The sequence below is a fragment of the Prunus mume genome, linkage group LG2 (genome assembly GCF_029339155.1).
Source record: "Prunus mume cultivar Tortuosa linkage group LG2, ASM2933915v1, whole genome shotgun sequence".
In the NCBI taxonomy this organism is placed as follows: Eukaryota; Viridiplantae; Streptophyta; class Magnoliopsida; order Rosales; family Rosaceae; genus Prunus; species Prunus mume.
The window spans coordinates 11,580,169-11,596,173 of record NC_142699.1 but is presented as its reverse complement, the minus strand read 5'-3'; the positions used below and the strand labels follow the sequence as shown (position 1 = coordinate 11,596,173).

General features: G+C 36.5%; 4 protein-coding genes across 4 annotated transcripts; 2 read left to right on the top strand and 2 right to left on the bottom strand.

Annotated features, from left to right (window-relative positions):
* Positions 1–4,454: 4,454 nt before the first annotated feature.
* On the top strand, positions 4,455–8,189 carry LOC103320407 (casein kinase II subunit alpha-2-like). The gene is made up of 10 exons (XM_008222085.3): positions 4,455–4,730; positions 5,257–5,386; positions 5,557–5,751; positions 5,975–6,132; positions 6,606–6,696; positions 6,806–6,871; positions 7,162–7,244; positions 7,522–7,585; positions 7,710–7,778; positions 7,957–8,189. The coding sequence occupies exons 1-10, from the start codon at positions 4,645–4,647 to the stop codon at positions 8,014–8,016; spliced, it is 1,002 nt and encodes a 333-aa protein (XP_008220307.1). The 5' UTR covers positions 4,455–4,644; the 3' UTR covers positions 8,017–8,189.
* A 135-nt stretch (positions 8,190–8,324) lies between these two features.
* Positions 8,325–9,288, bottom strand: LOC103320408 (uncharacterized protein At2g23090-like). The gene is made up of 3 exons (XM_008222087.3): positions 8,936–9,288; positions 8,769–8,809; positions 8,325–8,618 (listed from the first exon to the last, which is right to left on the bottom strand). Exons 1-3 carry the CDS (start codon positions 9,009–9,011, stop codon positions 8,499–8,501), a joined length of 237 nt encoding a protein of 78 aa, XP_008220309.1. The 5' UTR covers positions 9,012–9,288; the 3' UTR covers positions 8,325–8,498.
* Positions 9,289–10,846: 1,558 nt separating this feature from the next.
* Positions 10,847–12,406, top strand: LOC103320406 (uncharacterized). The gene has a single exon (XM_008222084.2). It carries the CDS (start codon positions 11,079–11,081, stop codon positions 11,925–11,927), a length of 849 nt encoding a protein of 282 aa, XP_008220306.1. The 5' UTR covers positions 10,847–11,078; the 3' UTR covers positions 11,928–12,406.
* Positions 12,407–13,661: 1,255 nt separating this feature from the next.
* On the bottom strand, positions 13,662–14,377 carry LOC103320464 (uncharacterized). Its single transcript, XM_008222140.2, is given in 2 exon segments — positions 13,662–14,125; positions 14,128–14,377. Coding segments are annotated over 2 exon segments (483 nt in total). The 5' UTR covers positions 14,324–14,377; the 3' UTR covers positions 13,662–13,838.
* Positions 14,378–16,005: the final 1,628 nt, after the last annotated feature.

The window sequence follows — 16,005 nt, the reverse complement described above, 5'->3', positions numbered from 1 at the left end:
GTAGATTTTTCAAATGGCAAAAAGTTGTAGAAAGAAAACATGCATGCTGCTGCTAAAATATAAAATTTTGAGGGTTCGTTTGGTACACCGTATTAGACTCTGGATAGGAGTAAATAGTCTATGTCAGGTGTTTGGTGTCAATTTATATTATTTAATTACCCGACTATTTTATACGGGTTGGGCTTTTAATACTCTTCTTACCTGACTAACTAATACAACCCACACACCCCGATTTAGATAATACACGCTTAATTATCTGGAACAATGATCCAAATTGAAAAATCATTAGCTGAGAAATTTCCCAATACTGATTTAAGGGTAGTCCCACATATTGAGTCCAAGATGAGATTTTGGAAAAAATTGTATGGGATAATATTTGACATGATTAACAAAAGTGGTTTTGCTTGGAATGATTCTTTGAAATGCATTGGGGTTGACAACGATGAAGCATGGAACACTTATGTGCCAGGTTAGTACACTTGTTAAGTAATATGTAATTCTTATATTTTTTATATTTTTATTTTTATTTATAATTTTTCCATTTTGATGTAGCATAACAAGGATGCTGATGGTTGGAGGGGGAAACAATGTCTAATATATGGTAGGTTGAAGAATATATTTGGGAAAGACCGAGCAACTGGTAGAGGGTCTGCAACTCCCACTGAAATGATGAATGAGTCTGTGCATCACATTGATGTCAATGATGATGATGAGGAAGTTGAGGTTGATCTAGAACATTCTGCCTCTTTGCCAAGATCAAACCAACAAAACTCAGCTAGCTCAAGCGATCGACACATAAGCGAAATGCAGATCTGATATTCAAAAGGAAATGGCTAAAGCATTTGGTGAGATGATTTCTGAGTCTGTTGATCAATTGAAAACTATAACTAATAGTTTGGTGAAAGGATCAAACCAAGACCTGACATTGCTCTGAATTGGCAAAGATGGACTTGTCTATTAATGACCAAATTAAGGCACTACGGCTAATTTTGGAGAAAGCAAGTGATGAGAGAACATTCCTGACATTGGATGGTGCTATGCGAAAAGCATTTGTTCTTCTCTTACTTGGGGCGAGGGAGCTGTGATTCACTCTTTAATGTAGTTTGGTTTATGAACAACTTTCCCTTTTGCTTTTATCACCTTAGTATGTGATCACTTTGAATTATACATTATTTGGTACTGTTTTTATTAACGTATGCGAGTATGTTGGAATTTTTATGAGATACTACAATTATGATAATGGGTTATATGAAAAAAAATCTTGGCAAAAACAATTGAAAAACAAATCTTGTCATATGAATCTTACCAAAAAAAATTCGTGTCATTTGAATCTCAATTTCCATTAAAATTATCAAAGAATTTTTTTTATTTTAAAAATAGTTGGATCTGATGTTATCCGGAACATCACCAAACACAGTATAACTTAGTCAGACTATTTATCCGGAACAGCACCAAACGCCTTATAATATTATGAATAAATAGTCAGTACTCTCCGGAACAAATTAATACTATCCGACGGAAATTAGTCAGTACAGTCCGACGTACCAAACGAGCCCGAGAGCATGTCCACCCCAAAAGGCTAAGGCTAAGGCTAAGGCAAAGCAAGGGCAGCTACTATTCACATGAATAATGGCAGCTTAGCCTTTTTTGGTTCCACCCCAAAAGGCTAGGGCAAGGGCAAGAAAAAAAAAAGATTTTATGCAACAAAATGTAAACAATTTAGAAATAAAAGAAATAAAATGATTATGCAAGAAAATAAATAAATATGAAAGAAAATATAAACAATTTACAAATGCAAGAAAAAAAATTACAATTTACAAATATTGGAAGGAGAAGAGTTTGTATGAGGATTTGGTGTGAAAAGTGAATAAAATTGTTATGTATTTATAGGGAAAACATCCATAATTTGTTGGTATTTTTTTTTTCAAAAAATTTAATTTTTTTTCGATTTTTTTGAATTTTTTTTCGCTCGGTAACATCAACGCCTATGGGCTTGAGCTCAGGCAAATCTTGCGCGGGTTGCTTGGCGCGTGTTGGAGGTCTAAACCCCTGCAAAGGGGCCTCTTACCTTGGCAAAAGGGCCTATGCTAGAGGTGGCCTGAGAGACAAATATATGCACACATAAAATAAAGTTTATTTAATAATAGAAGAAGACATAAACCGTTGATATCTACATACGTACGGCTGACCGCCGAGATGATTGGAGAATAACAGAGACACCACCTAATATTTGGATCCCACAATTCTTTTCTTTTCTTTTTTCTTTAAATAAACCAAATTATATGTTCCACCTTAATTTCTAAACACAAAATTATGATGGGCATATTGATTTATATTTATATGTTTACGACATGGTGTTCAAAATTCAAAAGGCACGGCAAACAAAAGGCGTTCGTTTAAACCAATTTGATAAATTCGAGAAACTTTTCTTCTTGGAGCTTCCTCCCAATCGAATCGTCTCCGTCTTCTTCTCATTTGGGTTGAGCATCCTCCACATCACATGCACGTCATCGTACTCACAACTCCTTATATCATGTTGTAGCCTAGGTAGCCCTGTTCATATTAATCTCAAATCTTCATCAAACATAATCATAATCTTCATCAAACATAATCATACTTAAATAATAATGACATGTTAATATATAATTACGTATATTAGATCAATTTATATATAGATCAATGTAATAAATTGCATCCAGTTGTGTAAAAGTTAATTTAATAAAGCATGCAGAGTTTGTGTTCGAATCTCTCATTTCCCAATATTACTTATGTCAAAAGGAAAAAAAAAAATCAAATGACTTACCTGATTTGCGATTGCCGAGGCGGGTAGTGACCCGGCTACAAAATTTTTGCATCGGATACTTCATCTTTTGCGACCACCACTCCATTGGGACTGAATGAATCCAAATTAGGATCACAATATCTGCTTTAAAGAAATTAGATTTAAATTTGGAACCAAAATAAGATAATTTAGAGAAATTAGGATGGTGATGATATGATAATTGCAACTAATTAACTCACTCTTTTGTCTTATGTGGACCTCTCTCCTCTTGGAGAGAAGCTTCTTCTAATCTTCTATGGATGTCCCCTATCAACGATTTTCTGATTGCCTTCCTCAAATTGAATTAACTTCTTATTTTTTTGACTTTTGCCTAACTCGAAAAAATTATGACGCGATTATGTATTCTCATATTCTATCATCTGCCAGATGTCAGTTTACAGTTTGGGCTATGTCCGTATCCAACGCCTTTTGCTTTGGAGTGTATTTCTGTAACTCACTACCTTAATTTAAGGTGTATTGTGCCATATGTATTATAATAAATTTGTTTATTTATATAAAAAATAACAAATATTTAACATTGGAAAATAAGTTATGAAGAATATTTATTGTCAATTTTGATTTGATGGGTTGTTGTTGTTGAGTTTTTTCATGTTCAAGGATCTCAATCGTCACTCTTATAGTATGCAGCTGTCTTAGCTGCACCACTACTCCATGCCCTCCACCATAGCCTTTGTTAACATTTTTAGCCTATCATAATCTTAACAGCATCCACAATTGGGGGGGCGGTGTAAAGCCACATTTACATTCCCTTTACACCTCCGGGGGTTGTAAATGTGGTTTTTGTTCAAACAGGGAATATATAAATCTAAAGATATATAATTGATTTTGCACACTTTTGTCTATATTTTCTCACATTTTCTCATGTAAGCCTCACCTGTAAGGGATGTAAAAAAAGGATGTACATATGCATCTAAATTTGCATCTCACGGTTGTGATGCAAATTTAAAATCGTTTACACCTCTCAATTGCAGATAATTTCGATCACAAATGATGTATATTTAACATACACCTCATTATACAACTCCCCACTGAAGATGCTCTAACATTAAACCAATTTAGTCTATCTTAATGTTAAACCCAACCGCTAATCACCCTCACGAGGCTTTGGTTTTTGATGGGACTCACATAATTGAGCTCTTGATCATTTTTAAGTCAAATAGGAAAAATTATATTTTCCGGTATCCATGATGTAAAAATGCTTTGATAATAGTAGTGAGTGAGCATACACATTGGATTATAATCATTCGTTTCACATTTGTACCGCACAATTTCAATTATTATTTTTAATGAGTTACCTGCGTAAAACTTCCAAAGTTCAATTTATATTTAAGTCAGTACTCAATTTTGTAAGATCATAATTGTGCATTAAGTCCACCCCTTTACACTTAAGTTTGAATATTCGAATTCTCCCATTTAAATTATATAAAGTTTAATAGATTAATCAGATTTATATAGGTTATCTATATTGATAAACTTCATTGAGTAAATATTAAGCAAAAAAAGAATAAGAAAAAGCATCCGTTGGTTTTGGAATTTTTGTATTTATTTTTCTGCTGACACATCGTCCGTTAAATTTTCGCGGAATAAATAATAAGTTACAGGAAACCTCAACATCTTCCGATAGCTTCTTCCGCCTTGATAAACAAAGTCCGTTTGAACATCGAGCGTAACAAAATAAGACCAAACAATACAAAATGAAATAATAAAAAAAGATATCGCTGGTTGCTCTGCTAGGGCAACCTGGGTGTTGTTGATCGTCGCGCGAATAATAACAGAAAAAAGGAGAGGTCAACCGGGTAGCCATGTCCAGGGCTCGAGTCTACGCAGACATCAACGTCCACCGCCCTAGAGATTACTGGGATTACGAATCTCTCACGCTTCAATGGGGGTAAAAATAACAATTGAAATCAAAATATTTGATTTATTTGTCTTACTTTTACATGAATCGTTAATTGGCAATCTAGGGTAGATTATAGCTTTCTGGTTTGTGTTGCTTTCAAATGCTTCAAATTGGTTGAAGGTGCAGAAAAATCCCAATTTGAAGGGAAAATGATAATGCTGTCTGTTCTATCTTTGCTGCATTGCATTGTTTTGTGTGTGCTGCAATTGAAGGTTCCAGGGTCGGGGTACTTGCTGCAGTTTGAATAATTGAATCAGATAAACTTGTTTTTGTGTTCCCTTGTCTATCAATGTAGCTAGAACCAACAAGTGATAGTTTGATCGTTGAGGCTTACCACTGGTTACTTGTTTGATTATTTTCATGGCATTGGACTGCATTTCTTGGAAGGAATCAGTGATTTTAGAGGTTTTTAAAATTTTTGTTGTTGTTTCTTTTGAGGTTTTCACCATGAATTTTTAAGGTGCATTTTCCCAACTATTTTTCTTATTTTTGCTTAATATTTTTTCTTGCTCAGTGATCAAGATGACTACGAGGTTGTTCGGAAGGTTGGCAGAGGAAAATACAGTGAGGTCTTTGAAGGTGTAAATGTTACCAACAATGAAAAATGCGTTATCAAGATCCTTAAACCGGTGAAGAAAAAGAAGGTGTGTTTTATTAAAGTTGTTCCTGTACTTCTGGGATATAACTGTCATGCTGAAGAAAACTTCGAGTCTTGGTAATGATACGATGAACAAAAGTGCATGTATGTCAGAAGTTGTTTTATTTACATTTCCTTATATAATTTAATTGAAACATAGTAATGGTATTCATGCAGATAAAGAGGGAAATAAAGATACTACAGAATCTTTGTGGAGGTCCAAATATTGTGAAGCTGCTTGATATTGTCCGGGATGACCACTCAAAAACTCCTAGCTTGATCTTTGAATATGTGAACAGTGCAGATTTCAAAGTGTTGTACCCCACACTGACAGATTACGACATTCGCTACTATATATATGAACTTCTCAAGGTTTTGTATCCTGTTGCAAAACATTGATTTTTCTAACTAATTGTACCCCGGCCCGCCCTTTTCTCTTAATACTTGAATAACCCTGATGGTTGGTAGAGCTAATTAGAAATACAAAATTGTAAATTCTGTGTAACAGACACAGAGGTTGAATCCCATGATTCTGACCTGTACTGGTTTAGCTTTTGCATGACTGGCTAATTCAAAACTTATCTCGTGATTGCAGGCATTGGATTACTGCCATTCGCAGGGCATAATACATCGAGATGTCAAACCTCACAATGTTATGATCGATCATGAGCTGCGAAAACTTCGCTTGATTGATTGGGGTCTCGCTGAATTCTACCATCCTGGCAAAGAGTACAATGTCCGTGTAGCTTCAAGGTAGAATCTCTTTCATCGTTTAACTTTTTAACCAATCAATTGAATTGTTAGTTTTCATCTAGATTCTTAAAAGACATAATGACTCATCCTTTCTTTTTTTTTTTTTTTCCTCTACGGGTAAGACTTGGGTTGTATCAACCCAAACTTTGGACAACCCAGGCAATAATCTTTGATGAGTTGAGTAAATATGGACATAATTTCTTAATTTGAATAATAGTTGTAGGGACTCAGATAAACTAAGGATTTGATAGTTGAATAAGTTGTAAGGACTGTTAGCACGGTGCATGTGCAGCTATTTCTTAACAGTTATCAAATAGCACTTGCAGTGAAATTCAGTTTGTGACCAATAGATTCCATGGTGCCTGATGGCGAATAGGTTTATTAGTTACTTCCATGCTGACCTCCTACATTGTTAACATGCAAATCTTTGTTTTCTTAGCAGAAAGTTGATAAATTTAAATGCTGTTTATCAGGCACTATAAGGGGCCTGAACTCCTTGTTGATTTGCAAGACTATGACTATTCTTTAGACTTGTGGAGCCTTGGCTGTATGTTTGCAGGAATGGTGAGGGTTATGCTGCCCTGTTATTTCTGTGTATCCATTTATTTTGTAACAGCTACATTTTGTTCACCATGATAGACTTTTCTAAACAAGGTGTTCTCTTTCCTTGCAGATCTTTCGGAAGGAACAATTCTTCTATGGTCATGACAATCAGGACCAGCTAGTGAAAATTGCTAAGGTAATTTTGGTTTCATACTTTGCTTGAAGATCTTACAATTATAGGCAATCTTTCACCTATATATCCTAATGCATTTCAACCACCAAAACTAGTTCTTCATTGCACTGTCTAAAAGTCTTCTTAAGATTGTTTAGTTTTCCCTGTTGTCTGTGAGTTGATCATACATTTATTGTTATTTAGTTGTGACACTGAGGTTTCATCAACGGCCAAATAGAAATTGAGTACTTATTAGCAATACAGCGCAAATGTTCACATAATTTGTTACCTTATGTAGATAACTTCTTCTTCAGGTTCTTGGAACAGACGAATTAAATGCATATTTGAATAAATATCACCTTGTCCTTGATCCTCAGCTCGATGCTCTTGTTGGAAGGTATATCTTCTCATCTTTAGCATGGAACCGGAACATAAACTTAGATGATCTTAGATGTGAGTGAACATTCTACTGCCATAACACAATAAAGTTATAAGGGGCTTGGTAGGGCTTCGGGGTATCAATCATTATGGTTGAAAGAATAAAACAGTGGCTTTAGGCCTCTGGTTCCTATGTAACCAAAAAAATGATATACATTGCTTTGTTTGTCTTTTCATTAGTTGTTTCTGGCATGATACTGACTTGGTATCCTTCCTGCTTTTGAATTCTGATTCAGGCACAGCAGGAAACCGTGGTCAAGATTTATCAATGTGGATAATCAACATCTGGTTTCTCCAGAGGTAATTTCTTCTTCTTCTTCTTCTTCCTCTTCTCCCCAGAAACAAACTTTTAGAAGATTTACCTTATATTCACGTATTTGTCATTCCTTACTAGTGATTCTTTGGTCTTTTTCGTGATATCTAGGCCATTGATTTTCTAGATAAGCTTCTTCGATATGATCACCAGGAAAGGCTTACAGCAGGAGAAGCAATGGTATTATTTAAGATTTAGCAGCTGTTTCTTTTTCCCTCATGTGTGTTTAATATATATGTCAACATACACAATTGTTTAGATACAAAACCTTTAGTATTGTAATAAGATGCATATTATGTTTGATGGTTAAGCACAAAATAGAATTTTCACTGTTGGGTTCCCATATTCTATGTTTCAGGCACATCCATATTTCTCCCAAGTGAGAAGTGCAGAAAATAGCCGGATGCGGACTCAGTAACACTAGACTCCCACAGAATCTTTTGGTAAACAAGCTTGTATCCCCTTTTTCTTTGGCTGTAGTCTGTGTATGATCACAAACAAGAAAATATATTTACCTAGCTTAGGCTGTTCATTGCATCCATTTTTTCTGATATATATATATTTTAAATGCTGGTATTCTTTCTTCTCTCCTCCAATTGCGTACTTGTAATTTTTACTAATTTCAATTTAGCAATTAATCAGAATGCAATGCAACAGTATTTCATTTGTCTCGAATTCTTTTTGCTTTATTTGCGTATTTTAGATTCTGGATTATGCTGATCCATGTTCAAGTTTCAAATACAATCTTCGATTTAACAAACGTGCACATTTATTACATATTCAAGAAAAGCTTTAGCTAATTAAAATCCAAGAGTCTAGGAAGGACTATGCAGAAGAAGATTCGAGAGATGAAGCTTCAAACACTTTTCTACAGGTCCTTCTCATTTAGGATTGTTTTTCTCATTTCTGAAGGTGAGGGAAACATGTATAAACATCAGATTTGGGATGTTTTGCTTCTGCATGCTCCCTGCACTTCACCTCAGACGTGGTGCAAATAAAAACCTGCATGCACACCTTGCACTGCGATCATCAACCACCATCTTGTATCAGAAACAAAGCAAGTGTTCAAAGTACCAGAAATTTTTATGTCAAGTAGCTTCATCTACAATTTCATTCTCTTACGACAATCTCGCAGTCAAAAACAAAAAAAGGAGCTAGAAAGAGGACTACCTGTATTGTCATTGATTTCTTGTTTGACTCAAGCTGGCTTCCTGCTCACCCAAAGATACAGAAATTAATCACCAACTTATAAGTTCCCTTGTTTACAAAACTATATATATATATATATATATATATATGTCTCTGTTTGGTGGCTTAGAACTTAGAATTTAGAGTACCTTTGGCAGCAGCTTTTTGCTTCTCCATGTTCCTCTGGCGAGCCATCTTGGACTTCTGACCGTTGCCTCCTCCCATTGCTTGTCCTTCTTCTCTGAGTACTTGCAGGACAGGTTTGCTACTAGTAGCAGACAGAAGAAGCACAAGGCTTTAAGAATGGCCAAGAAATAGAGATGATGACGAGGTACATTATATAGATCACTCTCATCAATTAGGTATTGTTGGATCCAGGAGAGAAACCACACATATCCAAGGGCTACCAAGAAACTTCCCCTTGAGCCTTGAGGCCAATGAGGGCAGCTATAGATTGAGACATGAACACACAAACCACAGACCACACCGATGTGAAACGAACTTTTTATTTTTAATTTTCCACCAAGGTCTATAAGATGTTTCATTTAGAGTGACCCAACCAAACAAATTAATGGATGCCACACATAGTGGTATGTTCAGTAGTGATACTTGTACAGCTGGAGCTCACAACAATTTGTGGTGCCGATATACTTGGTAGTAGATGAAATAGTATTGTATATAAGTGGTGGACCCATGCTACCCAATACGGTGAAGCATCCATTGGAGCGTGTACAAGGCAATGCACACTACTCTTTTTCTTCAGTCAAGAGTCATAGTTTAGGTGGTAGTTTGGAAGCTACAACAATACATTCAAGGCCAATTATGTTTTGGTCCCCTAGTTTTCTTTTGAATAATAGAAAAACGAGGATCTGAACTTGGATTTTTTTTAATATATATTTCATTGAGAAGTATTAGTAGATCAACAACTAGTTGATTTTGGTTATTGTAGTTTTAACACATTTGACTCCGTAGTTTCAATTTTTATAATTTGTATGTTTTCGATTTCAGAATTCTTCAACTGTAACAACTTTCCATTGTGAGACATTTCTTCACATTATCACACAAATAAATTATAAATAGAAAACCGCCCATTTACACTAGAGTTTGATTTCTCTCCTTGTATATTAAAGTAGTTTAGAATGTGGCTTTGTCAAAATAATAGAAGAGCGCCCAATTTATATGGATCAAAATCATAATTAACCATATATTGAATAAACAAGAAAAAAGGTACCAAAACAAGAGTCATTCTATAATTAGGGCCTTATATATGTCTTTTAGGTGATGTCTTATCTCTTAATATTTAGATTATGTTAACCAAATTAATCCAACGGCTAGCCAATTTGATTTAAAAATTGAGAGATAAGGCATCACCTAATGACCATATATAAGGCCATAATTATAGAATTCTTGACCAAAACAATCAATCACCCATTTGTGGGTTTTTGCACGAAATTATGAACTCCTCGTGTGGACCTTCATATTAGCCACATGATCATTTCATTAAATTTAAGTGAATTCTTATTCAGATGACTCATTAATATGAAAGTCCATATCAATGATCTATATATTACATCCTCTCTATAGAACGACTTGGGTTTTTGCTTACTTGGTCTTATTCGGAGGCCCAAACTAGTTCTCTTGACAAGAGAAGGCCCAATTTCGGAAGCCCAATAGAGTGACCTTGACAATATGTCAACTGATTGGCTGATTCCTTGAGTCCCAAAAATAAAAGTTCCAAAAAGTGAAAAGGATCCGAAAAAGGAAACCGGATACGTTGAGTGGGTTCCCTCCAAAGTCCAAAGTCCACGAAGCTGACCAGGACGTGCCAAAATCAAAACCCACAATGCACATGATTCCATCTACCGTCATTAAAACCTCAAACACCAACCAATCAATCACCGCCGTCACCAAATTGCATGGGACAGGATAAGAACGAAAAACGCTTCGCTAAAAAGACAAAATTGACCCCAGAAAAGGTCGAGCAGCTTCACAAGCACTGTAAAATAATGCATGCACAATTTGACCTTCACCAATACGGCGACGAAACGTGTCCATCGGAAAAAGTGACGCCAGGGCAAAGCAAAAAGAGAATAATTAAAACATCAGAATATGCTTCGCTCTGCTCTGCAAATATCCCTTTCTCTTTGCTCACCTGTGATTATTTTTATTTATTATGATCTCTCTTTTTTCCTCTATAAACTATTCAAACTCATCGCCATCGCTCTTTAATTTTATTTGGCTTTCGTTCTCCAATTCGTTTGTTCGAAGCGTTTTGGAGTATTAGTCATCAATATGGAGCTCGTACAGGACCTGTTTTTGACGGCGTCTTTCGCGCTGATTCTCTCTTTCCTGGTTGCGAAGCTCGTTGCCATGGCGGTGGCTGGCCGTCAATCGGAAGCGGAGTTCAGAGAGTGTGAGAATGCCGGTGGAGGTGTTGTTTTGGAGGAGGTGAGTTTCGAAGAGAGGAGACTGAAAGTGGAAAAGGCTTTTCACGGCCAGAGGAGGGTTGAGTTCGTCGGAGAAGTGAAGGAGGTCGATCAATTTCAATTCGAAGACAAACCGGTTCATCGAGTTGAGGAAATTGAAGAACCACTGCAGCATCATGAAGAAGGTCGTGAATTGACGGAGAAGGTGTTGGAGGAAGAAGGTTTGGGAGGAGAAGAGTCGGTGGCCGTCGGATTGCCGGAGAATCCATCGGACGGCGAGGAGAAGGTGTCGGTTGAGAAAGCGAGAGACTTCGATCATCAAAACTTGGAGAACAGAGGAGTTGAAGAAATTGGCGCGGAATCAGCAACGAACGACGTCGTTACTGCACAATCTGAGGAGCTTAGTGCTGTGGCTTTCGATGAAGCAAAGGGAAAGGGCGAAGCGAATGAGATTAAACTGAAAGCTACCGACTTTGATCGTGAACGTGGCCACGAGGCTCAGCAAAGCTCGGAGAAGAGAGGAGTTGAAGAAATTAGCGCTGAATCAGCAACAAACGATGTCGTTTCTGCACAACCAGAGGAAGTTACGGCTGAGGCATACGTGGCCAGTGAGGTTAAATTCAACAATTACAGCGATGAAGATGATTGGGAAGGGATTGAGAAGAGTGAGTTGGATGATGATTTTACTGCTGCTGTGAAATTTGAAGGACGATGATCGCTTGGCAAATATTGGCGGTCGCGGTGTGCAGGTGGCGCTATATTGAACTTCGAAGGGGGCATTTGAACCTCAGCCTACGGCTCTCAACTCTTCTTCAGATTTGTGCCAAGTGGTACTAGACTTCCTGTTATTCTTCTCTGTTGATATAATTAGTTTGTGTAGCTATCCATATCTTTATGCTTGCTTTACTGGTGTCTCAATTCTAATATGGTGGAGATACAAAATGGTGAAATCAGAAAATGGTAATTTGAACCTAGATATCTTACACCTTACCATGAAAATATAAATGTAAATTGCTAGATTGGGGATTGAGAAAAACAAGAGTAAAATGTCAGGCATAAATCAATTGCATTATACTTGAACTATGGGAATTATTGTTTTGTCCAAAAGGTGTAAATTGAACTATGCGAACAAATGTTGTTAGAGATAAGATATTACTGAGAAATATGAGGTTTCATGTAAAGTTATATTAGAAACAGAGGGCCTGTTCATGTCGTTGTTGCTTCTTCTTATATACATCGGCAATGTGCGTGATAAAAACTATAATCACATTAGCAACATACATTTTAATGATCTGCAATGTTTTTCAGAAACTTTGTGTTCTGTTTTACCTTCTTGACAGATAATCAGTTGAACTAGAGTGAGAAAAAGTAACCAAATGCAGGAAATGATATATTCAAATGTTTCGTGGATTGGATTGTTACAATTCCAACTAGTTTACAGTTTGCCATATGCTTTAAAATGGTCCTGCTCATTGCTTTTTAATTATCTTTATGACTTATCCCTTGTCTTGCTTTTCTTATCTTGTATTCTCCCTAGTCTTTCATAAATCATGCCTCTCCACATCGATGTTTATTTAGCATATGAAAAATATAGAATGCAAAATCTGAGCTTTAGTTGCTTAGCATTACATTGAAAGAGTCTTCAGTCTCCACCCTACGTCCACCCTTGACAGATCGCATATAACTTGGTTTAGTGTAAAAATTTCAGGCCACTTGATGACATCGTTGGTCTATATCTTGACCTTTCTAACCTCAGGTGCTATTGTCCTGGGTTTGATTAAATTTTCCAAAAAAAAAAAAAAGGAAAAAGAAAAAAAAAAAAAAAGAAAAAAGAGAAGAAGAATAAGTCACTTTTATTCAGAGAAGAAACAAAAAGACAGAACAAAATCAGAGGTTATGATCTTAGGAGACCAGAACAACAGTGTGTCTTATACAACTAAATAGTAATGCTGTTCTGAAATTTGTACATGAATCAAAGAAAAACCTCTTCCTGGGTAAAGGAAAATCAATTGGCTTCGAAGGATACCCCTCTTCTTCACAGAATCTCTGTTATTTCTTTCCCTCTTATGTCTGTTGTGCATGTATGCGTGCATAGATAGATGTGCTTTATCTTTTGTTTCTTGGCACTGTCATTTGGTTGTTGTTAAAGTTAAATTATTCACATATAGTTTTACAATGTTTTTTAGTTGTATTTTCTCTGCAATTTTTCCTTAATATATTAGGTTTCTAATCGGTGAATTTTCTCATTGACCCTGGCATTACATGAGTTGTCATAGGAGTTGTCGTAGTTATTGTCATAGGAGTTGTCATAGTTATTGTTGGGCACACAATTGGTGGCATGTATGGAATATTTGTCGTTCTGTCCTGTCTCTGTGCTTAAGATAAACAGCACACCTGTACACAAACCAAGCTAAGTGTATCAGAAGTAGTAACTTCTATACTACTGATGTAAAGGGCAAATACTTTAATTTATTTCATAACAGAGTTACAGCATGGAAAATTAAAGAGCTACAGAACCGAAGTAGAGAGGTTTTATTTTATTTTATTTATTTCTTTCTTGTCATCTAAGGCATTGCTGGAAAAGAGTTATCTGATTTTAGTAAAATCAGTGAAGATTTTCATGGACCTAATTCATCTTCTCATCATGACCATATCCTCCACCACCCCCGCCTACCCCACCACCACCATAACCTGGGCCTGTGCCCGAGCCTCCACCAAACCCACCACCTCCTCCAACACCATTACCAAATCCGCCACCATTGCCACCATTGCCACCATTGCCACCATTACCACCATACCCAACACCACTTCCAAAGCCACCACTGCCATCACCATAGCCTCCGCCTTTACCACCACCAGTGCCACCATTGCCTGTACCACTCCCACCACCACCAAAACCATAACCAGGCCCTGCCCGTAACCATCAGCTGTCAGCCCTCGATAAGTTGCCTCTTTACCGTGCCAATTCTTTAACCCATTGTCCAAATCAAGTCTCTTGTCTCTCAGATCTATCAGAGACCTCCCTTCTCTGGTGGCTTGAACAGATACATAACTGAAAAGCCCCATAGCCAAGAAAATGAGACTCCATGAAACTACATTACTCCTTGCCATGACTTCTCCTTCAGATTGCAACTTTACCTTCAAAAAGAGGAGATATTAAGTCAGTATTACAACAAAACGAGAGAGAGAGAGAGAGAGAGAGCAGGTCAGTATTACAACAAGATCACTGAGAGAGAGAGAGAGAGAGAGAGAGAGAGAGAGGGGAGCCTAGCTTAAAATCGTGGCACAAAAATGAGAGGCAGGGGTTCTGTATCGGGGGTCCCTAGATTTATAAGGTTGTTCTTGTTTCATAGGGTATGGGTTTCTAAGAGGTGCGCAGCAGATTGGCGGGGAAGGTAGCTTGCAAGGTTGGTGTGATTATATGACTCGTGCCAGTGAGTCTGGTGTTGAGGGCGATTTGCATGACCACAAGGGTGCAAAGTTGCTGCATCACCTTCGCTTGCACATTTATTGGGCTTAGTTTGCAATGGGCTCTTAGCCATTCAATTTCTTTCCTAGAGTTCCAAAACCAACCAACGGAACAAAGGCTTGGGATTTCATGTTCAATAACCAGGAAAGAAGGGGTAGAAGGCTAAGGACAGAGAGAGAAAATGGGCTGGAGATTAAGATATGATAAAATTAGATACTGTTGTTAAAATAATAACTTGGCAATAAAAAATAAACAATGAGATTCAATTAGTTTCTTTCTTTTAAGAAAAGGGAAAAGTTTAGGTATGCCCCTTGAATTTTCGCTCATATTTAACATTGAATTTTTAATATTTTCTGTTATTTGGAATTTAGCTGAGCTTGATGGTGTTGAGTGCAGAAAAAGACAATAGAGAGAGAAAAAAATAAAGAATAGATTAGCAGAGTAGATTAAAAGGAATCCAATCTGAATAATGTAGAACACCGCGGGAAACATAATTCCCGGAGGAGGATTGCTGAATTTTTCTGGAAAAAAAGAAAAGAAAAAGGATATGAGTGATGGCCGACAGTTCTGACTCTGAGGGTCGTATTGCGTTGAAAGTGAGGTATTAAATTCCTGTACCCCGTTAAAATGCAAACTGACCAACCCTCTATTTCATGGGCCCTACAGGTTGGGAAACTTTGGTTAGATGTCAAATCTAACGTGTAGGCAGAAGTCAGCTTGGAAAAAACTACAAAAACCACCTCAAGCTGACTTGGCCTCCACATTAAATTTGACGTCTCCTTAACAAAGAATAAAAGCTAAATAGACAAAATCAAATCACGGGGCCTGAATTATGATAAGGGAGTTTCACTAAAACACTCAAAATAGAGGTTTAAATTATAAAAAAATTCAAACACTATTTAAATATATAAACACATTCAAAACACATCATTACACACACTCAAAATTTATTTATAAACACACTCAAAAAGTTGACTTTGGAGTTGATTTTGTGTATTTCTATATTTAAATAATGCTTGGGTTTTTCTATAAATACATGTATAAGATTGAGTTTATTTATAAATTTGTATTATGGTAATTATGCCTTTTCTTTTTGCCTTTTTAGTACAAATAATAGTCTAAATTATAGAAGAAGAGATTTCTCATACACACATACACAACTAATATAATGGGAGTTCGAATATGAATGCAAGGGAATGGACCCACGATCCTTACTAAAAGGACTAACTTTACATTTTGCCTGGTTGGTTTGAAATCAAGTAAGAATGCCAATCAACGAGGTCATGGCCCCATTATTTTAGCTGCCTTATAGCGACAACAAATA